General features: G+C 33.8%; 1 protein-coding gene across 1 annotated transcript; it reads left to right on the plus strand.

Moving 5' to 3' along the window:
- Positions 1 to 25,581, plus strand: LOC134391838 (NKG2-A/NKG2-B type II integral membrane protein-like). The gene is made up of 7 exons (XM_063115750.1): positions 1 to 187; positions 570 to 665; positions 1,162 to 1,212; positions 1,761 to 1,912; positions 3,584 to 3,684; positions 3,976 to 4,116; positions 25,500 to 25,581. The coding sequence occupies exons 1-7, from the start codon at positions 1 to 3 to the stop codon at positions 25,579 to 25,581; spliced, it is 810 nt and encodes a 269-aa protein (XP_062971820.1).

The raw sequence follows: 25,581 nt of genomic DNA on the forward strand, positions 1-25,581 counted from the left end.
ATGAATGACGAACGAGTAGCCTACTCAGAACTGAGTCTGGCCAAGGACCCAAAGAAACAGCAAAGGACACCTAAGAGCACAAAAAGCTCCATTTCGGTCACTGAACAGGAAATAATCTATGTGGAATTAAACCTTCCAGACGCTTCTCAGGATCTTCAAGGAAATGACCAGCGCTCTCCCTGCAAAGGTAAAGCATGTGATATTTTTGAGCTGTTCTAGGGTGTGCAGCTGGGATGCGATGGTGTGGGGAGAGAACAGGGAATAAGTTTCCGTATTTTTCATGTGTGAGGACAGGAGCTCTAAGTCGAGATGTTATTCTAACGTGAAATAGGAAGTCTAATTTTACTCATAAACTGTTGAAATGTGTGTCCTCGACCCAGAACTCATGGAGCACTATATTTACTACAAATACAACGGCGTATTCTAGAGACAGATCACAATGGTAGCTGTGGAATTGGGGTCCAGGTTTATGTTCATTATTCTCTGCGCATCAGGGCTCTCTTGAATGCAAACCTTTTGAACAGCCGTCTCCAGCTCCTTTCTCAGTGTTTCTGCCTCTCTCCCTGCAGATTTACCATCACCTCCTCTCATTGCTAGGATCCTGGGAACCATGTGCCTTGTTTTAATGGCCACCGTGGTGATAACAATGACAGTTGTTACTCCCTGTAGGTATATTTTTGAAAGATTATAGGGGAACTTTTCACTTTAATGATTGGAAGTGCTTTTAAACATCTCATAATATCAGGAAACAGAGCTTTCATTTAATGTATACATTTGGACTAACTGGGGAAAGGCTATTCTGAATTTGTCAAAAGTATAAGTAACAGAAATATTGTAGAGAGCATTTGTTTTTAATTGTATGTATATGATCTTATTTCATCATTCAAAGATATGCTTTAGGATACTGAAAAATCTTATTGAGAAATACAAATCCGATGTGGTTATATCAAATACTGTAAAAGGTGGTGTATTTTGATCCGTTAGGCTCTTGAAATAATTTTCCCTAATACCTTCATTACTTTATTATTTTTTCCTGGTAAAATCAATTTTACTTCACATTATTCTAATTCTAAGCAATACAACAAATTTCAAACTGTGAAAATAAAATTACTACGATTTGTTTAGATATTATTTTTATAAGAATTACTTTAATTTTTCTAGCTACTGTAATACAGGAGCAGAGCAATCATTCCCTAAGAAGAACCCCTAAAGGTACATGGTGATTTTAAAAGTTCTTGAATTAGTGCAATTTATATTTTGTCTCTAACTTAAGCCATACAAAAAATGATCATAAATTTTTGGGGAAAAATAAACTAGAAAAATGTGCAATAAATGTTTATGAATAAATATTATAGGAGGGCATTCCTTTTTTCAATACAAAGAAATACTCATTTAAAATTACTATACACTATTTTTACTGATTGGCTTTAATTTTTTACTGCTATATTATAATAAGAGGTAAATAAATTTACCATTCTAAAATAGTGGTTTTGTTCAGTGCTTTTCAGGATGAAGTACAGTGTAGATTTGTTTGTTTCTTTGTTTGCTATATATTGACACATATGTTAGGGGATGAGAGGCTGACCCTTTTCTGTACTTGTGTGTATGAGCGATTGTGTTTTGTTTCATATGTACCAGCCAGTGAGGGTGCACAGATATGTTATGTACATATCTGGTTATACCTATGCAAATATATAAATTCATTTTCATTTTTTAAAATTCATATTGTGTCTGGATAGTAATTCATAATCTTTTTTCAGCATATCATTGTGGTTACTGTCCGAAGGAGTCGTTCACGTATTCCAACAATTGTTATTCCATTAGTATGGAAAAAAAATCTTGGAATGAAAGTTTGATGGCCTGTGCTTCTATGAACTCTAATCTCCTTCAGATAGATGATGAAGAAGAAATGGTAAGATCTTATATGTTTTAAGCATTATATTAAGAGTGACTTCTGTACACATTATAATTATAGAATTGATCCATATTCCTGTATAGATTTTTAGTTTATTCATTTTCAAATCTGCACAAATTCCATTGTTTGACTTTCCAATATTTTATTTATTTTTGAATACTGCTAATGCACATTTAATTATTTCCACTTCTTGATTTTCATGGAAAATCATGCTCCTACAAATGCTTTTCTCCTAAAATAATACTTTGCTATTTGATTTTACCACATGGAAAGAAAACTAAGCATCTCCTGATGGTGCAGACTGATCCCAAATGAACTGACCAATATAATGTGTACATCAGGTCACAAAATAGGAGTTTCCAGGCCAAGCAGCCTTGTCCCTATGTGTGCTCTCATCACTTTCCCTGCCTCCTCCCTAAACCACTATATTGACTTTTGATATTACAAATAAGCTTTCTCTGTTTTTGAATTGATATCAATGGACTGTTTATGCATTTTACATCTATCTCCTTTCACTCCCATTTACTTGTGTGTAATCCCACATTATTATTGCAGTTAGCTGCAGTTTGTTGATTTTCACTGATATTTTACGTGAATATGAAATATTAAAATCTATTGTATCTGCTGTCTCTGGATGGAGAAGGTGAGTGTCACAACTCAGCTCAAAGAGGCATCCTGGCTGAAGCACTTGCAGTCATTAGATCCTTGTGCTGATACCCCACACCCACACCCACCCTGGTGTCTCTGGGTAGGGGAAAAACAGTTCCTCTGGCCGCCGATTTTTAGCAGGTCTCCTGATAGACCCCCCCTTGCTAGTGGGACCAGCCTTACCTGGTGTTGTTGGCAGGGCTCCCTTTCAATGCAGGCAGGACTGAGCTTACCTGAGCCACCTCTTCTTGCTAGGTTGGTGCTGGGTAACAGCATGCCTAGGTCACTTTCTTCTGTTGTCTGTGGGACTTAAATGCCCTGCCACTCTGTTGATCCCTGATCCTGTGGTCCAAAACCTTTTCACCTTCTCTTTCCAATTTTCAGAGTTCCCTTTTCCTTTTTTCTGTCATTAGTTCCAGAGTTTATAGTTATTTTTAACAGGTAATAGCAGAGTGAAACAAGTCTCTGCCACTTTTTCTGGACCATTGGTATTTCACAAACACAGAAACAAAGGTGGGGGCTTATCTAGTTAAAAAACAATGTTATGTCAAGAAAACTAAATTTTGTCCTTGATTTCCTCGATGGCAACCCATTAATTTCTCTCTAAACCCCAATCTCTGAGTAACACATAGAAAAATACATGCATTTAGTCACTGTATCTGGAAAATGAATGCACAATATCTGGAAACTTATTTAAATCCAGGCTTTTTTTTTTTTTAACAACATGGGTAACTGTTAAATTATATGAATCACAATTTTCCTAGTTAATGTGAGAAGAATAATGAAATACTAAGTCTATAGTAAGGTATAAATACAAGTTCATTTTAAATCAAAATTACAAATATTTTTGAAAGTTTTGGCAATATTAAAAGTGGTTTTCAACTTTATTGTATTGTTGAGTATTTTCATTTTGCTTTTTAAATTAAAGGTCATATGAAACACTACACTACTTATATATTTTTAAATTATTAAAAATATTCATAATGATTATTTAAATGAAATTTCCTTATATTCTGGTAGAAATTTCTGATGTCCCTATCATTTGTATCATGGGTTGGAGTCTTTCGTAACAGCACTGATCGTCCATGGACGTCAATAAATGGACCAACTTTCAAACTAAAGTAAGTTTTTTTGAATGATGCTACATAAAAGAATAAATACAGATACGATAAATTCAAAATAATATTAATAAACTTAACTTGAATGATAGACATGAAGATGATGAAAGTCAGTCATATGATGATGTAAACATTAAATAATGGTCTACTCAGTTTTCCTAGAACTCATCAATATTATATGAAAAATGTTACTATTTTCACAATATTCTTTTTTTACTGTACATAGAAAATGCTATTGTTTCATGTACTGTCCCAATAAAATATAACAGAATTGTGCATTTTTCTTCATTACAGGATAAAAGAATCAGCAGATCATAATCATAACTGTGCTGTGCTATATTCAGGTGGTCTTAAACCAGACAGTTGTGGATCTTTAAATATGTATAGTTGTAAGCTTAAGTTTGAATTAAAACACCTGAGTTTTGAGTCTGTCAGGTAATTTTATAACTCATGAAATGTAAGTGATATTATAATTGCATAAGTCTTTAAATAAATTCTGGTTTTTGTTCTAATGTTTTTAAGAAATTTATTTGATTTTGGACATATAATACACACACCATGAAGTACAAATACAATTACTTTTTTGTCTGGCTCTTTTTGTTCAGTGTTACGTTTGTGGCATCTGTCTTTCTAAGAGTTCACATTTTGTGTGAGTCTGTTTATATGAAATACAAAGAACAGGTAAACCCTATAGAGACAGAACGTGGATCAGTGTTTACCAAGGGCTGAGGGGAGGTTGGAATAGGAAGTGAGTGCTAATTGCCATAGTGTTTCTTTTTGGGCTGATGCAAACTTACTAAATTTTTATTGTGGTGATGGTTGCAATTGTGTGAATATAATAAATATCACTGACTTTTACACCTTAAATGGATGAATCTTACACCTCAATAAAGGTGTTAAGAAAAACTCTCCTGGAATTACATTTGGGACTATATTTAATCTTTAAAGTAATTTTTAAAGGTTAGTCCTCTTTCAAATATTGATTTTTCCAATCAATATTATTCTATGTCCTTCACTGAATTAATCTTTCTTTAATTTCTCTGTATCATGTTTGTATTTTTTGGTGCTGATGTCTTGCAGAGTGTTAGCATACTGAAGAGATAGCTGCACCTGCATGTTTATTTCAGTACTGTGCACAATAGCCAAGATATGGAATCAACATAGGTGTCCACTGACAGATGAATGGAGAAAGACAATGTGGTATATATACACAGTGGAATGCAACTCAGCCATGAAAAAGAATGAAATCCTGTCATTTGCAGCAACATTTATGTGCCTGGATATATTACGTTAAGGGAAATAAGTCGGGTTCAGAAAGGTAAATACTGCATGTTCACACTCATGTGAGAGCTAATATAATCATAGTAAGAAGAAGGAAAAGTTGAACTTTTAGAAGTACCAAGCAGAATTACGGTTACGAGAGTCTAAGAAGGGTAAGGGGAGGGGGATTGTGATATTTTCACTGGCGTGGGTTTTATTTCCAATGATGAATAAAATGTACAATAAAAGTTCTACATGTGTCATCCATATCATTTCCTAATTTAGAGGGAAAGACTTCAACATTTTGTCCAGACTTAGAAAGTTTTTTTTATAAAATCATACCTCTGTCATGTTGAAGCACATGAACAATATTCCTGTTTTTCTAATAGATTTCATCAATACTGCATTTTTATTATGTTTCCACCAATTGGAATGATACATTTTCTCTGTGTAATGTTTGTGAAGAATACAAACTTGTTCTTTCAAATGTCAAACCGCTCTCGCACTTATAAAAGAAAATGAAACCTGTCATTCTGTTCTGCCCGTCTAGGAAAATCAGTGCATGTAATATACAAAGAGTAAGACTCTTTTCTTCCTTCGTGTTCACAAGGAAATTTGTTTTGATTTATAGCTATGTTTAACTGACAGATTTTGCTATCAAGTCTACATTGGGAGGCATCCCATATATATACATATACATATATATATATGTATGTATGTATAAAACCTAGATGTATATGAAGAGTACTATTTTATTTTTAAAGGTTGCCATTCACTAGTGATTACATACAGTTTGTACAATGTTTTCGTTGGAAGATTTATATAACAAACTTAATTTCTTTAATACATGTAGGATTTACTCTGATTTCTTTTTGTTGTACTGCATTTTGGTAATTTGTGTTTTTAGGAATTTTCTATTTTTTATGGTATTAAAATGTGCTTATAATATGGTTTTATAAATGTAAAAACCATAATGGTGTTCCCTTGTTTAATCCACAAATAAAATATTTATGCCTTCTCAAATTCTTTCTTCAATAGTCTTTCATCATTTTAAATAAGTCTTTTTAATGAAAATACTTTTGGCCTTGTTGATCCTCTCTACTGTAATTTTGTTCTTTGTCATAATTTTGTACTATTTATTGTTTTCTTTCTTCTAGTTTGCTTGTGTTTAATTTCAGGTAATTTCAGCTTTTCTGTTTCTATATTTTGTTTTTAAAAATTTATTTTTTAATTGGCATGCATTAATTGTGTATATTTATGGGGTACAGGTTTATATTTCATTACCTGTATACAGTGTGTGAAAATCAAATCAGGCTAATTAGCATATCCATTATTGCAAAATTTATTTCTTTGTGATGAGAACATTCGAGTTCCTCTCTTCTAGCCATTTTCTACATGCAATAGATTACTGTTAACTCTACATGCCTAGCACTGCTGTAGACTATTAAACTTATTTTTCCTATCTTACTGTAATTTTGTATTTGTTAGCCAACCTCTGCCTAGTCCCTTCTCCTTTCCCCCTTCCAATCCTCTAGTTACCACAATACTCCTCTCTACTTGTATAAACTTACTTTTTGTAGCTCCTACATATGAGCGAGAAAATGTAGCCTTTATCTTTCTGTGCCTGACTCATTCCACTTAACATAATGTCTTCCGGGCTCATCCGTGTTGCTGCAAATGACAGGATTTCATTATTTATAATAGTTTAGTAGCATTCCATTGTGTATATACCGCATTTTAGTCATTCATTCAACGGACTCCTAGGCCGATTCCATCTCTTGGCTGTTGTGAATAGTGTTACAATAAACATGGGATGCAGAGATCTCTTGTGTGTGCTAACTTCCTTTCCTTTGTGTTAATATCCAGCAGTAGCGTTGCTGGATCATGTGGTAGTTTAATGTTTAGTTTCTTGAGGAATCCTCATACTGTTTTCTATCATGGCTGTACTAATGGACATGCCCACCAACAGTACATAATTGTTTTCTTTTCTCTGCATCCTCACCAACATTTATTTTTTTCTTTTTGAAACAGCCATTCTAACTGAAGTAAGATGATATCTCACTCTGGTTTTGATTTATATTTCCCTGATGATTAGAGATGTTGAGTATTTTTTTTTTCATATACCTCTTGGCCATCTGTATATCTTCTTTTGAGAAATGTCTATTCAGGTCATTTGCCCATTTTTTAAATTGGGTTATTTTATTTATTTATTTTTGCATAGTGGTGAGTTGTTTACTTCTAGTTTGCTTGTGTTTAACTTCAGTTAATTTCAGCTTTTCCGTATAATCCCAGATGAATATTTTGCAAATATTTTTTCCCACTGTTCCATTTGCCTCTACTCTGTTGACTGCTATGCAGAAGCAGTTTAGTCTGATGTAATCCCATTGGTCTATTTTTACTTTTGTTGCCTGCACTTTAAAGACCTCTGTAAAATTTTTTCCCAGACCCAAGTCTTGAAGTGTTGATGAGACGTCTCACATTTGTTGATTTGCGTATGTTGAACCACTCTTACATTCCTGGGATAAATCCCACTTGATTATGATGGGATTTTGTTGTTGTTGTTTATTTATTTTTAATTAAAATTTTGTTTTCATTACACAGTGTAAATATTTTTTGTGGCCCTTTACCAATTTGTTCCTCAATCCTCTGTCACTCCCCCGTTCCCACCTCTGATGTCAGTCTTGTTTCTCCTTTTAAGCCTTCAAGGAATTATTGTGATGGTTGCATCTTTCCTTTTTTGTTGTAGTTTATTTATTTACTTCTCAGCTCCCACTGATGAGTGAGGAAATATGGCATTTCTTTTTCTGTGCCTGGCTTATTTCACTTTGTTGAGAATATTTCATCTATGTTCATCAGGAAGATTGACCTCCAGTTTTCTTTCTTGTTGTTGCTGTTGTGTCCTTCTCTGATTTTTATATCAGGGTAATGCTGACCTCTTAGAATGAGTTTGGAAGAATTCCCTCTTCTTGGATTTTTTAAAAATAGTTTCAGAAGAATTGGTATTAATTCTTCATGAAAAGTTTGGTAGACTTCAGGTGGCAGTGAGGCCGTTGGGTCCTGGGCTTTTCTTTGTGGGAGACTGCTGACTACTGATTCAAACTCATTACTCATTATTGGTTTGTTCAGGTTGTCTGTAACTTGTTGGTTCAGTCTTGGGTAGGTTATACATGTCCAGAAATTTATCCATTATCTCTAGGTTTCCCAGGTTGTTGGTATATTGCTTTTGATGCATGCTCAAAATATTTAATTTTTGCTTTTTTGTTGTTGTTGTTCTTGTTATGTATATATTAAGCAATCAATTTTTCACAAGACAGACTTTGCCTTATTTTCCTTGTAATTCATATAAAAATTGTAAACATTCATTGTTATAATTTATTTGGCTAATGAGTTATTTAGAAATATATGACTGAGTTACTAACTGCATAAGGTTTTCAAATTTTTGGTTATTGACCTGTATTTTTAGGTAGACTGGAGCTAGGGAATTTTCTGTGAATCTGGAAATGTTCTGCATTTATGTATTAATGTGACTATTATGCTGAGAAACTAATTTTAAATGTTATTTACTTTTAACTATTTAATATTAAATTCGAATAACTATGTTTCAAGTGTCCACTGGCTGAACTTGGCCAGTGTCTACTACATTCATGTCATAGTTCTAAATACTTTAACATGCTTGTAAATATGAGAATATAGTGTACTTTTGGAAATTTTTTATGTGAGTGTAAAAATAAAAGTAAGTATTCTGTATTAGTACAAAGTATGTGTGTGCACAAGCGTGCATGTTGGTTAGTTTTCTAGTTTAATCTTTCTGGAGGCTCACTGATATATCTGCGTGTGTGATAATAAGTGAGATAGAAGTGTTTAAATCCCCATTTATTATTGTTTATTTGTTCACTTTAAATTCTATGTTGAACTTGTATTATTAGGTACATACAAATTACTAACACTATTTCTAATGGTTTGGATAATAAATCTGTCATTGTGAAACATGCTTCTTTATTTCCAATTGTGATTCTTGCCTTATATTCTAACACTACACTAATTATAGCAGTTTTCTACCAGTTTGTGAAGCATAGGGTATTTTATTCTTGTCTTTATTTTCATCTTTATTTATAAATTATGTTAAATTTGTATCATTAAGACAGCAAGCATTTTTTAATACAAACACTTATTGTATTTTAATTGATAATATTTTATTTATAATCTTAATATAGCAATAGGAAATTTGAACCAATTGGCAAAAAGAGGGTACAGTGATTTTAAATATGTTTTTTTATGGTTAAACAAAAAGGACTTTCTCTAATTTTTATTTATAAACATTTATGGCTAAATTTTATAATTTTTCCCCCAAAAAACTATTATTAGATTTCCATGGCTTAAGATAGAAACAAAATATAAACTGTATTAATATAAGAACTCTCAAAACCATTTATGTAATTTTCTGGGTTCTTGTTATCAGGGAAGGCTTGTTCTGTTTTAGTATTACGTAACTAAAAAATTAAAGTAATTTTTATAAAAGCTAATATCTAAATAAATCATAATAATTTTAGTTTCTTAGTTTGTATTTCTATTTGTTATTTAGAATTGGGACAGTATAGAATAAAATTGATTTTTTTCTAGAAAACTTAATGAAATAATGAGATCTTTAGAAAAAATATTTTAAAAGCCTAAAGCTTCACCATCACTTAAATTTACTGTTTATCATATAAAAATATATATACATAAATATATATAAAACTTAAATATATATAACTGTCATTATTTTTAACAATGGCAATATCTAGTATCCTAAGAGACATGATAAATTGGAAATCAATAACAAGTGAATAATTATTTTAATATAATGGTAAACATGAATTCATTTTCAAGAAACTTAAAAAAATTGAGAGATTTAGTTACCAATGGACTCTAAAGAAAATATTTAAGTGTTTTCTAGAGAAGAAATACTTATTCTAGATGAAAACTTGGATTTTCAGGCAGGAGAATTGAAGCAGAGAAAAATGTGGATACATCCAAATGGATATTGAATAAATAAAATTTGAATGACAAAGTTTCAAATTTTAAAATATATATTTATATTAGAATTCAGGGAGCAAAAACAGCATAAGCAGTCAATAAAAGAGGACAGTTAGGTCTTTCAGCTTGGAGAGGAGGTAAAATTTCTATTTGTTAAAAATTAATGAGTAAAAAATGTATGGTGTAAAATATATGACACAGATAAAAATATTTTCATATTAAATTAACCAGTTTGTAGAGTGGAAAGTGAAGAACGAAAATATTTATTGTGAAAAAATAATAAACAGAGAAGAAGTATAGTGTAAAAAATTGTTAGTGTTCAACCCAAGTTAAATGACAATTATATTACAATTATATTACAATAAACTTATTTTATTTACATATTTGTACATGCACATAAGATACATAAGTAATTGTTATATTTTAAATTTTGATAATTGTATTAAATACACATATAATTTCCAATGCTTTTACCTGTGCTTAGTGTGAGGAAAAGGGAAAAGTATATCCTCTTCTTTTATACAGAAAAGAAAGTTGTATCTATAGTAGGGTTTTTTTTCAGTTGTATGTTTTTTTTAACTTATCTTATTGGAACATAGTTGATTGCACGTATCTGTGGTCTACAGCATTGAATGTCAGTACCTGTGTGCAATATGTGGTATTCAAATCAGAATAATTAGTATATTCAACATTATGCAGTGCAATAGATTTTTGTGTCTCCTTATCAATTCCTCCCTTAACACGCTTTCTCTACCCCCTTCCCGCATCTGGTAACTTCAGGTCTGTTTTCTTCTTTTGAAAGTGCAATGTACAATTCTGATTGTTCTGTTGTTCTTTCTTTTTTTGTTTGTTTGTTTGTTAGTTTGTTTTTCTTCCAAATCTTATTTTGTCAATATAAAATGTGGTTGATTATTATGGCCTGTTACTGAAACCTCCCTCCCCCCTCCCACTCCCCTTCCCTCCCAACAATGTCCTTTCTGTTCACTTGTCTTATCAACTTCAATGAACGGTGATTGTTATGTTTTCATCCGCCCCATTTTTGTGTATTTATTTATTTATTTTTAGCTCCCACAAATAAGTGAGAACATGTGGTATTTCTCTTTCTGTGCCTGACTTGTTTCACTTAATATGATTCTCTCAAGGTCCATCCATGTTGTTGCAAATGGCAGTATTTCATTCGTTTTTATAGCTGAGTAGTATTCCATTGTGTAGATGTACCACATTTTCCGTATCCACTCATCTGATGATGGACATTTGGGCTGGTTCCAACTCTTGGCTATTGTAAAGAGTGCTGCGATGAACATTGGGGAACAGGTATACCTTCGACTTGATGATTTCCATTCCTCTGGGTATATTCCCAGCAGTGGGATAGCTGAGTGTATGGTAGATCTATCTGCAATTGTTTGAGGAACCTCCATACCATTTTCCATAGAGGCTGCACCATTTTGCAGTCCCACCAACAATGTATGAGAGTTCCTTTTTCTCTGAAAACTCACCAGCATTTTTCATTCAGTCTTTTGGATTTTAGCCATCCTAACTGGGGTTAGATGGTATCTCAATGTGGTTTTGATTTGCATTTCCTGGATGCTGAGTGATGTTGAGCATTTTTTCATATGTCTGTTGGCCATTCATATATCTTCCTTTGAAAAATGCCTATTTAGCTCTTTTGCCCATTTTTTAATTGGGTTACTTTTTTGTTGTTGGTATAAAGTTGTTTCAGTTACTTGTATATTCTGGATATTAATCCTTTGTCAGATCTATGTTTTACAAATATTTTCTCCCACTCTGTTGGTTCTCTTTTAACTCTGTTAATTGTTTCTTTTGCTGTACAGAAGCTTTTTAGTTTGATATAGTCCCATTTGTTTATTTTTCCTTTGGTTGCCTGTGATTTTGGGGTTGTATTCATGAAGTCTGTGCCCAGTCCTACTTCCTGAAGTGTTTCTGCTATATTTTCTTTAAGAAGTTTTATTTTTTCAGGGTGTATATTTAAGTCTTTAATCCATTTTGAGTTGAATTTAGTATATGGTGAGAGGTATGGGTCTAGTTTCATTCTCCTGCATTTTGATATCCAGTTCTCCCAGCACTATTTGCTAAAGAGGCAGTCTCTTCCCCAGTGTATAGGCTTGGTGCCTTTGTCAAAGATCAGAAGGCTGTAGGTGTGTGTTGTGATTCCTGGATTCTCTATTCCATTCCATTGATCAGTGTGTCTGTTTTTATGCCAGTACCATGCTGTTTTGGTTATTATAGCTTTGTAGTATAGTTTAAACTCAGGTAGTGTTATGCCTCCTGCTTTATTTTTTGCTCTGCTTTGCTTTGGCTATGGGTGGTCCTTTGTTATTCCATATAAATGTCTGGATAGTTCTTACCATTTCTGAGAAAAATATCATTGGAATTTTGATGGGGATTGCATTGAATTTGTATATCACTTTGGGTAGTATGGACATTTTCACAATGTTGATTCTTCCAATCCAAGAGCATGGGATACCTTTCCATCTTCTTGTATCCTCTCTAATTTCTCTCAGCAGTGGTTTGTAGTTTTCATTATAGAGATTTTTCACATCCTTGGTTAACTCAATTCATAAGTATTTTATTTTGGGGGTGACTATTGTAAATGGGAAAGCTTTTTGATTTCTCTTTTTGTGTGTTCACTATTGGAGAATAGAAATGCTACTGATTTTTGTGTGTTGATTTTGTATCCTGCTACTTTGCTGAAATCATTTATCAACTCCAAGAATTTTTTTGTAGAGGATTTAGGCTGTTCAATATATAGGATCATGTCATCTGCAAAGAGGGACACTTTGACTTCATCTTTTCCAATCTGGATGCCCTTTATTTCCTTCTCTTCTTTGATTGCTCTGGCTAGTACTTCCAACACTGTGTTGAATACGAGTGTGAGAGTGGACATCCTTGTCTAGTTCCTGATCTTAAAGGAAAAGCTTTCAGTTTTCCCCCATTCAGGATGATATTGGCAATGGGTTTATCATACATGGCTTTAATTATGTTGAGATGCTTTCCATCTATACCTAACCTATAGAGGGTCTTTGTCATGAATGAATGTTGAATTTTATCAAATGCTTTTTCAGGATCTATAGAGATGATCATATGGGCCTTGTGTTTGATATTATTGATATGGTGTATCACATTTATTGATTTGTGTATGTTGAAACAACCTTGCATCCCTGGGATGAATCCCACTTGATCATGGTGTATAATTTTGAGCATGTGTTGCTGTATTCTGTTAGGTAATATTTTACTGAGGATTTTTGCATATATGTTCATCAAGGATATTGGCCTGTTGTTTTCTTTTTTAGTTGTATTTTTACCTGGTTTTGGTATCAGGATGATGTTTGCTTCATAGGATGAGTTTGGGAGATTTGCCTCTGTTTCAATCTTTTGGAATAGTTGGTAAAGAATTGGTGTCAATTCCTCTTTGAATGTTTGGTAAAATTCTGCTATGAATCCATCTGGTCCTGGGCTTTTCTTTGCTGGGAGCCTTCTGATAACAGCTTCAATCTCTTTTATTGTTATTGGTCTGTTCAGATTTTCTACATCTTCTTGGCTCAGTTTTGGGAGCTTGTGTGTGTCCAGAAATTTATCCATTTCCTCCAGATTTTCAAATTTGTTGGCATATAGTTGTTTATAGTAGGCTCAAATGATTCCTTGTATCCCAGATGTATCAGTTGTAATATCACCTTTTTCATTTATACTTTTTGTTATTTGGATCTTCCCTCTTTTTTTTTTTTAGTTAGCCATGCTAATGGATTGTCAATTTTATTTATCTTTTCAAAAAAACAACTTATTGATTCATTGATCTTTTGTATTACTTTTTGGGTTTCATTTTCATTAAGTTCTGCTCTGATCTTCATGATTTCTTTCCATCTGCTAGCTTTGGGTTTGGATTGTTCTTGTTTTACTAGTTCTTTACAGTGAAATGTTAGGTTGTTCACTTGCCATATTTCCATTCTCCTGAGGTGAGCATTTAATGCAATAAATTTCCCCCTTAGTACTGCTTTTGCAGTATCCCACAGGTTTTGGTATGATGTATCATTATTTTCATTAGTTTCAATAATTTTTTTTATTTCCTATTTGATTTCTTCTTGGACCCATATGTCATTAAATAGAATGCTTTTTAATTTCCATGTGTTTGTATAGTTTCCAGAATTTTGTTTGTTATTGATTTCTAATTTTAATCCATTGTGGTCTGAAAACATACATGGGATAATTAAAATTTTTTTGAATTTTTTGAGACTTATGACCTAACATGTGATCTATCCTGGAGAATGATCCATGTGCTGATGAGAAGAATGAATATTCTGAGGTTGTTGGATGGAATGTTCTGTAGATATCTGCCAAGTCCAATTGGTCTAGTATTTTGTTTAGATCTTGTGTTTCTCTACTGATTCTTCGCCTAGATAATCTGTCCAATATTGACACTGGGGTGTTCAGGTCCCCTGCTATTATGGTATTAGTGTCTATTTCCTTCTTAGGTCTAATAGAGTTTTCTTTATAAATCTGGCTGCTCCAACATTGGGTGCATACGTATTTATGATTATTATGTCTTCTTGATGGATCAATCCTTTTTTCATTATGTAGTGGCCCTCATTATCTCTTTTTATGGTTTTTAGTTTAAAGTCTATTTTATCAGATATAAGAATAGCTACTCTAGCTCGTTTTTCATTTCTGTTTGCATTGTAAATCATTTTCTGTCCTTTCAATCTTAGCCTATGTGATTCTTTATGGGTGAGGAGGGTCTATTGAAGGCAGCATATAGTTGGGTTCTCTTTTTAATCCAGTCAGCCAGTCTGTGTCTTTCGATTGGGGAATTTAAGCCTTTTATGTTAAGAGTTCTTATTGAAAAGTGCTGATTTAATCCTAGCATTTTATTGATTTTTGTTTGGATGTCTTAGGTATCTCTTTTTCCTTTCTTTCGGATTTACTGATTGTTTTCTGTATTTGTTGGTCCCTTGCGTTGTAGATAAACTTTTTTTTCTCTTCATTGTTGCCATTTTTATTTTACTAGTGGGTTTTGATTTTTCTTGAGTTTTTATGGCAGTGGTGGTCAGTTTTCCAGTACCAATCCTGGTACTCCCTTGAGAATATCTTGTAAAGGTGGTCGTGTGGTAGTGAACTCCCACAGTTTTTGTTTGTCTGCGAAATATACTATTTGCCCTTCATTTCGGAAAGATAGCCCTGCAGGGTAGAGTATTCTTGGCTGGCAATCTCTGTCTTTTAATATTTTGAATATATCATCCCATTCCTTTCTGGCATTTAGTATTTCTGATGAAAAGTCTGATGTCAGTCTGATTGGGGCTCCCTTATAGGTGACTTGATGCTTCTCTCTTGCAGCTTTTAATATTCTCTCTTTGTCTTTGAGTTTTGCCAATTTGACTATGTCATGTCTTGGAGAAGCCCTTTTGGGGTTGAATACATTTGGGGATCTATGAGCTTCCTGAATCTGAAGATCTGTGTCTTTTCCTATACCTGGGAAGTTTTCTGCCACTATTTTCTTGAATATGTTTTCAATGCAATCTCCTTTTTCCTCCCCTTCTGGAATACCCATGACTCAGATATTTGGGTGCTTAATATTGTCTGATATCTCTCTTAGATTTTCTTCAATGTTTTTAATTCTTTTTCCTATTTTTTTTGTCTGCCTGTGTTATTTCAAACAGCCCATCTTGAAGGTCAGAAGTTCTCTCTTCTACTTCTGCAAGCCTGCTGGTTAAAGTCTCTGTTGTGTTTTTTATTTCGTTGAATGAATTGCTCAGCTCAGCAAGCTCTGCTACATTTTTTTTCAGGGCATTGATTTCATTGTACATTTCTTCTTTCAGGTCCTGTATACTATTTCTCATTTCATCATGTTGTCTAGCTGAGTTTTCTTGTATCTCATTCAGTTTCCTTAGAATTATCACTCGAAATTCCTTGTCAGACATTTCAAGGGCTTCTTGTTCTATAGGATCTAGAGCTTGAGCGTCATGACCCTTTGATGGTGTACTTTCTTGATTTTTCATATTTCTGTTGTCTTTCCTTTAATATTTAGTCATTGTGGCAGGGGGTTTCACAGTCCACTGGTTTGACACTATTGTCTGGCTAGGATCTTTCTGGGGTTGCCAATTTGGTATGGTTGCTTCAGTGTCTGCACAGTTGTCCACTCTTGCCTTGTATGTGTGGTTGGCTCTGATCTTGGACCTCTCTGGGGAGCGGCCTCTCTGGTCAGCATGCACTCGGCCAGGCTGTGGATGAAGTCTGTTGGTGACTGTGAGGCCTATCTGCTGGGTTGCATGCCAGCACCGCAGGGCGTATGGTCTCTGCGGAGCTTCCACCTCCCCTGCTGGACATCTCCCTGCTCCATGCACACTGGGCCAGGCTGGGGATGGAGTTGGGTGGCGGCGGTTAGGCCTACCTGCTGGGTTGCGTGCCAGCACTGCAGGGCATTTGGTCTCTGCAGAGCTTCCACCTCCCCTGCTGGACATCTCCCTTGTATTGTTCTTTCTTTATTTGTTTATTTGTTTGTTTGTTTATTTATTTATTTATTTATCTATTTATTTATTTATTTATTTGCTTCCACTTATAACTGAGGACATGTGGTATTTTTTTCTGTGCCTGGCTTATTTCACTTTATATAATTTTCTCTATGTTCATCCATGTTGCAGCAAATGGCAGGATTTCATTTCTTTTTATGGCAAAATAGTATTCCATTGTGTAAATATACCATATTTTCCTTATCCAGTTATCTGATGATGGACATTTCAGTTGTTCTCAATTCTTAGCTATTGTAAATGGAGCTGCAATAAATATGGCAGTGCAACATATCCCTTTGACATGATGACTTCCGTTCCTTTGCGTACGTACCCAGCAGTGGGATTGCTAGACCATATGGCAGTTCTATCTGTACTTGTTTAAGGTACCTCCATACTGCTTTCCTTAATGGCTGCACCAATTTACAGTCCCAGCAATAGTGTGGGAGAGCTCCCTTTTTTCTGCTTCCCCCCTTGCATTTGTTATTCTCTGTCTTTTTGATTATATCAGTCTAACTGGGGTGAGATAATGTCTCAATGTGGTTTTGATTTGCATTTCCCTGATGCTGAATAATGCTGAGTATTTTTCCATGTGTCTGTTGACCATTTGTATGTCTTCCTTTGAGAAATGCCTATTCAGTGACTTTGCTCATTGTTTAATTGGGTTATTTGTTTTTTTTTAATGTTCACTCACTCTGTAGGTTGTCTTTTCACTGTTTTTTTTAAAGATAATTTATTATACACGTGTGTGGGGTACAACATTGATTTTCAATAATTGTCACAATGTGTGATGGTTAAATCAGGATAGTTAGCTTATTCATCGTTACTATACACAATCGTTCTTTGTGTCTGTTGTGCTCTTTTACCTGCCCGTAATCCTGCCAACTGGGCCAACTGTCGAGCTAGTGCTGGGTCTGGAGCTTACAGACCTCTCAAGCCTGTTCACAGACTGGGTCACAAACCTTTCATATGCCAGGCTGGATCACCAGACCCCTCACACACAGGTCTGTGAGCTAGATAACAGGCAAACAGGTCCTTGGAAGCCATAGTTTGGAGAGCATGGCTGCATGGGAAGGACATCTGAGGCAGTTGCCAGCTAAGTTATGGCACCACGCATGCACACTAACGCCACCCGCACACAACTTGTTTACAAAGAATGTGCCACACCACTCCCAACTGGGCCTAAAGGGGACCTGATTAAATTATTCTATTTTCCCAACAGTGTCCATTAACCAATTCCTCATTAGCCCCTGTCCCTCTTACCTCCCTCCCTTTTTCCACCTCTAGTAACCACAGTTCTTTTCTCTCTTTCTAAAAGTTCAATGTATTACTCTGATTGTCGTTTCTTTCTTTCTCTCTCTATCTCTTTATTGTTTATTTGTTTATGTATGGATTCAGTTCCCAGTTATGAGTGAGAACATGTGGTATATTTCTTTCTGTACCTAGTTTGTTTCACTTAGGATAATTTTCTCCAGGCTCATCCAGCAATCCCACTACTGGGGATATACCCAGAAAATTGGAAATCATCAGGTCAAAGGAATACCTGCACTCCCATGTTTATTGCAGCTCTGCAGGCAATGGAATCAAACTAAATGTCCATTGATGGATGACTGGATAATGAAATTGTGGTATATATACACAATGGAATACTACTCAGCCATATAAAAAGAATGAAATTCCATCATTTGCAGCAATGTGGATGAGCCTGGTTGTCAAGACAACCTTAATCATTTCTATATTTTCAGCCACATGAACATATTACAGGTCCTTAGGGGAAGAAAAGACTGCTATGCCCACTGAAGTTTCCCAGTTTACTTATGCATCTCTCATCACTGCAAATGGTGAAATGTAACAGAGAAGTTTTGTAATATATTCCAATGAGGGAAACCTTCCAATTTCTCCCAAGCTTAGGTCATATCTCTCCGTATCTACCGTGTGTGTGTGTGTGTGTGTGTGTGTGTGTGTGTGTGTGTGTGTGTGTGTGTGTGTGTGTGTGTGTGTGTGTGTGTGTGTGTGCATGCACACTATTAGGAAAATTCTAACCAAGGGATTAACTTAGAATTGAAAAAACCACAAAGGAGTCAAAGATATAAAAATTAAAATGATAGCTTTGTCAAACTTTCTGAGTGTGCACATTAGGTATAGAACACAATGGACTCATATTTGTCCTCAAAGTTAGACAGTACTCATTGATGTAGTAATTTCAGAAAAAAAAACGATGATGACCTTTTATGATTTACTGTATGGTGACTAGCCAGAGCAATTTGGCAAGATGAAAAAACAAAAAGCATTCAAATTAGAACGGAAATACTGAAATTTTCTTTGTTTGCAGACAACATGATCTTATATCTAGAAAACCCAAAAGACTCTATCAAATAACTGTTCAGAAATAAATAATTAGTTTGAATAACTGTTAAACCTAACAAAGAAATTCAGTAAGGTTGCAGAATACAAAATCAACATACAGAAATTAGGGACATTTGTATAAACTAACAACTATCTGAAAAAATTTTTTTAATCCCATTTACAGTAGCTACAAAAAATAAAATGTTTAAGAATAAATTTAACCAAGGAGATGTTATATCTGTACACTGAAAACTATAAAACAGTGATGAAAGAAATTGAAGGAGACAAATAAATGGAAAAATATCTCATGCTAATGGATTAGAACAAATAATCCTGTTAAAATATTGATACTACCAGAAATGATCTATAAATTTACTGCAATTCTGTTCAAAATTCCAATGACATTTTTCACAAAATAGAAGAACCTGTTCTAAAATTTATGTAGAAACACACACACACCACACACCCCCAAATAGCAAAAGCAATCTTGAGCAAGAAGAAGAAAGCTGAGGCATCATTCTCATCATACTATAACACATGTGTAATTGGAAAATTTCAAGGAAAGAAAAACTTCTGGAAAAAAACTATTTGAATAAATAATGGCTGAAATGATTTCGAATTGTTGAAAGACTTAAATTTGGATTCAGGAAGCTCAGAAAAACCCAAAGAGACTAAACAAAAACTAAGCCATAAGTAAATAAGTCATAGTTAAACTTCTGAAAGAGATAATGAGAAAATCTTGGAAGCAATCAGAGAATAATGACACTTTATGTGTCCAAAAATTTATTAAAAATTATCAAAGATAGAAGATAGTGGAATATTCATGTCAAGGGAGAAAAACAGCAAAGAAAATCTGTCAACCCAGAATTTTATATCAACAAGATTCTTCAAGAATGAAGGTAAATTAAAGATATATTTTTAAAAATACAAACAAAATCCTTCATCAGCAAGCCTGCACTATAAGAAATGTTAACAGAAGCAAGTTCTTCAGGTTTAAAGGTAAATATCACCAGATTGAAAATTACCTGAGAAGGTAAAAAAAGCGTAAAGTATTGTAAATACTTGGTAAGTGTGAAATGCTATTTTTGTTTAATTTCTTTGCAATACATATGACTATTAAAAACAAAAATTTATAACATCACATCATCTTCTGATGTTTATAATGCATATAAGATGTAATATATACAGCAAATATACCATAATTAATAGCAGAGGTAATAAATAATGTGTACAGTTTTAAGGTTTCTTAAATTGTACAAAATTACCTCTAACCAAACCTGAACAGTTATGGGTGTATACTGTAATCTTTAGAACAACCACTAAAAATATAATACAAACAGGGATAGCCTAGAAGCTAATACCTTAATTGAAATAGAATTCTAAAAAAAAATAAAAATAAAAACATACAAAAGAAGGTGAAACAGAGGGCACAAGAACAAAAGAAATCGTAAGCCCAAAATTACTTGATTTTCAAATTAACACTTTTACATAATATAAAAGACCAAAAATAATTAAGAAAATAATTTATCTACCCCAAATTCTTATTCCTTTTATTTTTCACCATAAAGCATAACATCTTGATTAAGTTAATATTCTTTCAGCAGATTCGGTTTAACATTGTAGTGTTTTTCAGACCACAAAAAAACTGGTTTTTGTTTTGTTTTTAACTTATATTACCTCATTTTAAATCTGCAAATATGTATGAGGATATAAAGTTATCAGAACACCAGTTTCTGATAACACATAATAAAAATAACAATAAATAAATAAAAAATACTTCCTCCTTAGAAGATTATCATAGGCAAAGTTATTTTCCCAAAGACCAGGTAACATTGTTGCCAGAGATGTCAGGCCCAATGATATCCAAGGAAAGAATAATATCTTGACTTGACTTTTCTGGCTGACTGCTTTTTATCAATGGCTAATTGCCCACTTCCTTGAGATAGGAGCTTTTACTTAATTGGGAGAAATCTTTAGAAAGTTCATTATGACAGTATATTTATATATCAAGAATAAAATTCTAATATTGTCATTTTTTAGACATACTTCTTTTTCTGCAAATTTGGTAATGTAAAAGTTTTCAATTCATCTTACCAACTCTTACTTCAAGTGCCTTACTTGCACATTCAAAAATCTAAGAATTTTAAACTTTCCTTTGATCTCTGTATGTCTGGAACTCAGAACATTGAGTGTGGGTCATTTCTTGTGACATAATTTCTACATTCTGTCTGAACTGACAATTTTAGTCCTATCTGCCACTGGTTGCTTTTATTACCTTTTGTTTTAGAAATATTTAAGTCTAAAAATTCTGTGTTCTGCGAAAGGTTTTCACACAACTTTCACAATATTTGCAACTGGAAAAGTCATCTTCAGTGTATTCCTAAAATGAAACCAATATTCATGCTTAAAATGTAGTCTAGAGGCATGATTAGGCATGATGACTCCTCCATGTCTTCCTGATATTGTCTTTTCACAACTTTTGAATTGTGTAGGCCTTGTTAGTATTTATTTCTGTTTTTTTATATATGTATATACATATTTTTTCTTCACTATTATATTCTTCTAGTGTTTTATTTATTTCACTTGCTTAGACAGGCTAGTTGAATTTATAACAATTAATTTCAGCTTAGACTTGGTATATTGATGTTCTTGGTGAGAGGATTATACATCTTCAAACTTTGAGCTCATGTGGGACATTTTTGAGATGAAGTACTCTCTGCCACAAGAACCCACAATGATCCAGACAGAGACTTCTCCATAAAACTTTGTCCAGGAATGAAGGTGATTAGAGTAAGAGCTGTAGAGCATGAATGAGAAAGAGATCATTTGTTGCAGATATAGATTTTTTGATATAAGCCTCTAATATTTGGGGATTATTTGTCACTGCAGCAGAGCCTAGCCTGTCTTGATTGATACAATGGTTCTGAACGCCTCATTTGCTTTTTATTTCCTTTTGATTGCTGACCCAGACAATTGTCCATCCCTGATTGGTTTTCTCAGTAACTTTCCATGCAGTAATTTTTACTTTTAATACTATCTCCAATATACATGTTTTCCCAAAAACAGGATTGCCATATGGTTTTTAGAAACCAAGCATAGCTATATTGAGAAGACGTGGTAAAAAAGCACTTCTTTTGCAATTTAAATATAAGAATAAAAGTAAATTAACAAAATTTTTTCCATTTAAAATATGACCCCTTTATTGGATCAAGTTGGGTAGATTTGGCATATATAGCTACTTTACTCCTTGTACCAAATCTCTTGAAATTATAGAAGAGAATTTATAAAAAATAAGCAATTTTTGGCAGGCCTTAAAACAATATAAATTGAATACTGAAAAAAATACATTTTGTGAAATTGTAAAAGAAATATAATGTAAAGCACAAAAAAATAAATTATAAGTCAATTTAAATTATAAATCAAAATTAAATTAAAACTAAATTATAAATTATGTCATTGAAAGGGCAAATATGGCAAATAAAACAGAAATGAGAGAGATAAGACAAGCTTAAAGGAAACAAAAGCAATTGGATGGATTCTTCGTACCTTCATCAGAGCAAGTAACTAAAAGCCTTCATTAAATTTTTTAATTTGCCTTAAAAGATGATCCAGACTCTTTTGCCTCTTCTGCCTCTTTTTGTGCCTTGAAAATACAAAAATCAATAGATTTTGCCCTGCCATTATGGCTTTGAGAGGAAGGGACTCTGGAATGTGATTTCTGGCACAGGATATACCAAACTGGATGCCAAATGTGGTGCAGAAGATAGTCTCCAACCAGCAGTGATCACCTGCAGGAACTGTGCACTCTCTGAAGCAGAGTAAAAGACATCCCTATACCTTGTACAGCTACATGGTTCCTCTCATAATTTCCATATTGGCAGAGATAAGCTTCTTTGTACATTATCTGCATTAACTAAAAAATGAATAGAAACAAAATTTCGTGGTAAATAAACATTGCTCAAATTTAACATACCAGTTACCAGTACGAATAGACAAATAAGAAATCAACAAACTTTTAAGGAAAAAGTCACTAAATTAAGTGATTTGGATAACTAATAGTACATAGAAATTAAACAATCAAAGATAAGATTTCCAAATAAAAATAAATCAGAGTTTTCTGGTAGAATCTTGGGCAATGGTGTTTTTTGCGTATGCAGTCCTCCTTTAGTATCTTCTGGGGATTGATTCCAGGAAACCCCTCAGACATCAAAATCTGTGAATGATCGACTTCCTCATATAGAAGGGTGTGTTGGAGTGAGCAGGACTGAAGCCGTGTCGGAACCTAAAACTGTCTGGGCTTTAGAGAAAAAAAAAAGCCAGGTTTTTGTTTGTTTGTTTGTTTGTTTTGTTTTGTTTTGTTTTTCTTAGAAAGCATTTCTCTGAGTTCCCTCTTTCCCCACAATTACTTGGTATGTTGAATCTTGGTTAAGGGGCAGGATGACATTATTTATATAAATGTTAAGTTTTCCAGTCAGCCTGGAGCTGCAAACTTGCCATGAGGCATGCACTATCCAGACTGTGGGAAACCACAGAAGTCATCAATAAAGCTATGCTTTTTCCACCCGAAAGAAATCAAAATCTTGCGGTACCCTAAGATAACACCAAGGACTAGAATAAAAGCCAGATGGAGCCTTGGTGGGAATTTGAACCTGGCCCCTTGCAAGTCTCTCTCCCTCCTGCTTTTCACTTCCCACATTACATTCCCTCAATCCCCCCTCTAAAAGCCCCTCAGTAAATCTGAGCCTTTGAGACAGTTTTAGCCTGGCTGTCTCCTCAGTCCTTAATGAAGCTTCTTACCTTGCACCAACATTTGGGACTTATGAGTCATTTGTTTCTGATTGGAGAGCACCTGAACTTGGGCGCTGGCAACAGGTATTACCACATAAACTATGTACGTCATCCCATGTGCTTAAAATCATCTCTACACTATTTATAATATCTAATCCAAAGTAAATGCTATGTACAGTGTCGTTATACTGTACTGTTTTTACATTTGTATTACTTTTCATTGTATTTCTTTTTTAAGGAATATTTTGCATCGATAGGTCATTAAATCTGCCAATGTGGAATCAGCAGATGCAGAGGGCTGACTATATAGCTAATTCCCTCTTCATCTCAACAGCTGCTATCTGGTATAAAACAACAAGTCCTCTCCCCTTCAGAGATATTCAGCATAAATTATGAATAAAGAAATAAGAAACAAGGTATAGGGGATGAGAAATCTCTTTAAGAACATCAGAAGAGCTGATATTTTGTGATGACGTAGGGGCAAAATATAAATACAAAATTATAAATATAAAAATTTCTATAATTATATAGAAAGCTTCTGAAGATATTTTCAACTCAGGCCACATAGGATTTGGAGGCCACTAGTCAAAATTCCATGTCATGCAAAAAAAAAAAAGGGCACCAAATGATGAAATTCTCAAATATAGATTATAATGTATAAATATTTAAAGTGAATCCAAGGGTAAAAGATGGAAATGTACACGACAACAAAGAAGTTGTTGTATGAGGGCTGGGTGACGGAGAAGAGCCAGAGAATTTTAAAAAGTCATAAACAGAAATAAAAACAAATCATTTAAATGAAATATCAGTGGCACGATTAAAGAACAGTTTGGAAGCATTAAGGGAGAAAAAAGGTGAATTGAAAGAACAATTGACGAAAAAGAAAGGAAGATAGTAACCATAAAAAACACTAAGACACAGGATAATTATTCCAGAATGTAAAAAAAGGGAAACTACGGAGAGGTGATATTAGAAGAGACCATAACTGATTGTATTTAGGATTCATAAGACACGAAAACTCAGATTCAAGAAGCATGATTCATCACTATCAGAAAAAACACGTTTAATAAACGGCTAGCTGCATCATAGCAAAACTATTTCTAATTCTTCTTCCGTTTTTTTCTTAAACCTATCCCAGATCAGTTTTATGCCCTAGTATCATACTGAAACTATTCCCCATTTTTAAATTCAATCATAAATTCTCATTTTATTTGAATCAGCAGCAGCATTGGACACAAGTGGTCATTTACACCTCTTGGAAACCCTTTCCTCAGTTGGCAGCAGTGTAATACACTCCTCGGGTTTTATTCCTGGCTCTCTGTTTCTCCTTTTCAGTTTTGTTTGCTGGTTTTACCCTTTCAACTCTTAACATTTGAGTTCCACAGGGCTCAGTCTCTCTTTTTTATATCTGTACGATTTCCTTGGTTTTAAACACCTCACATAAGCTAAAAGAAAACCCAATTGTATACAATTTAGCCCAAATCTCACCATTTAACTCAGGACGTAGATGTTTGAATTCCTAGTCAACAACTCCACTTGTATATTTAACAGATAATTTGTATTTAACATTGGCAATCCAAAAACCAACTCCTGATCTCTCTATTGCACACCTACTTCATCTATAATCTTTTCCAGTTCATTTAATGGAAACACAATGCTTCCAATTTCTCAGGATAAAAATCATGCTTCATCTTCGACTCCTTTCCTTGTGTTCTCAGGTCACATTTTATGTTAAAGAGTATTGTTAGCACTAACCAACTAATAAAAATATGCTAGAATCCACTCACTCACCGTCTCCACTATTTACCCTGGTCCAAGCCACCATTCTCTCTTGACTAAATTATTTTGAGTCTCCCTACTTCCAACCTTAATCTTTGTATTTTATTTCAACAGCCAGATTGATACTATGAAAATACAGGTAGATCATGTCACTCATCTTTCAAAACCACGAGCGGCTCTCCATGCTCCTCGGTGA

This window comes from Cynocephalus volans, chromosome 12, assembly GCF_027409185.1.
Source record: "Cynocephalus volans isolate mCynVol1 chromosome 12, mCynVol1.pri, whole genome shotgun sequence".
Lineage (NCBI taxonomy): Eukaryota > Metazoa > Chordata > Mammalia > Dermoptera > Cynocephalidae > Cynocephalus > Cynocephalus volans.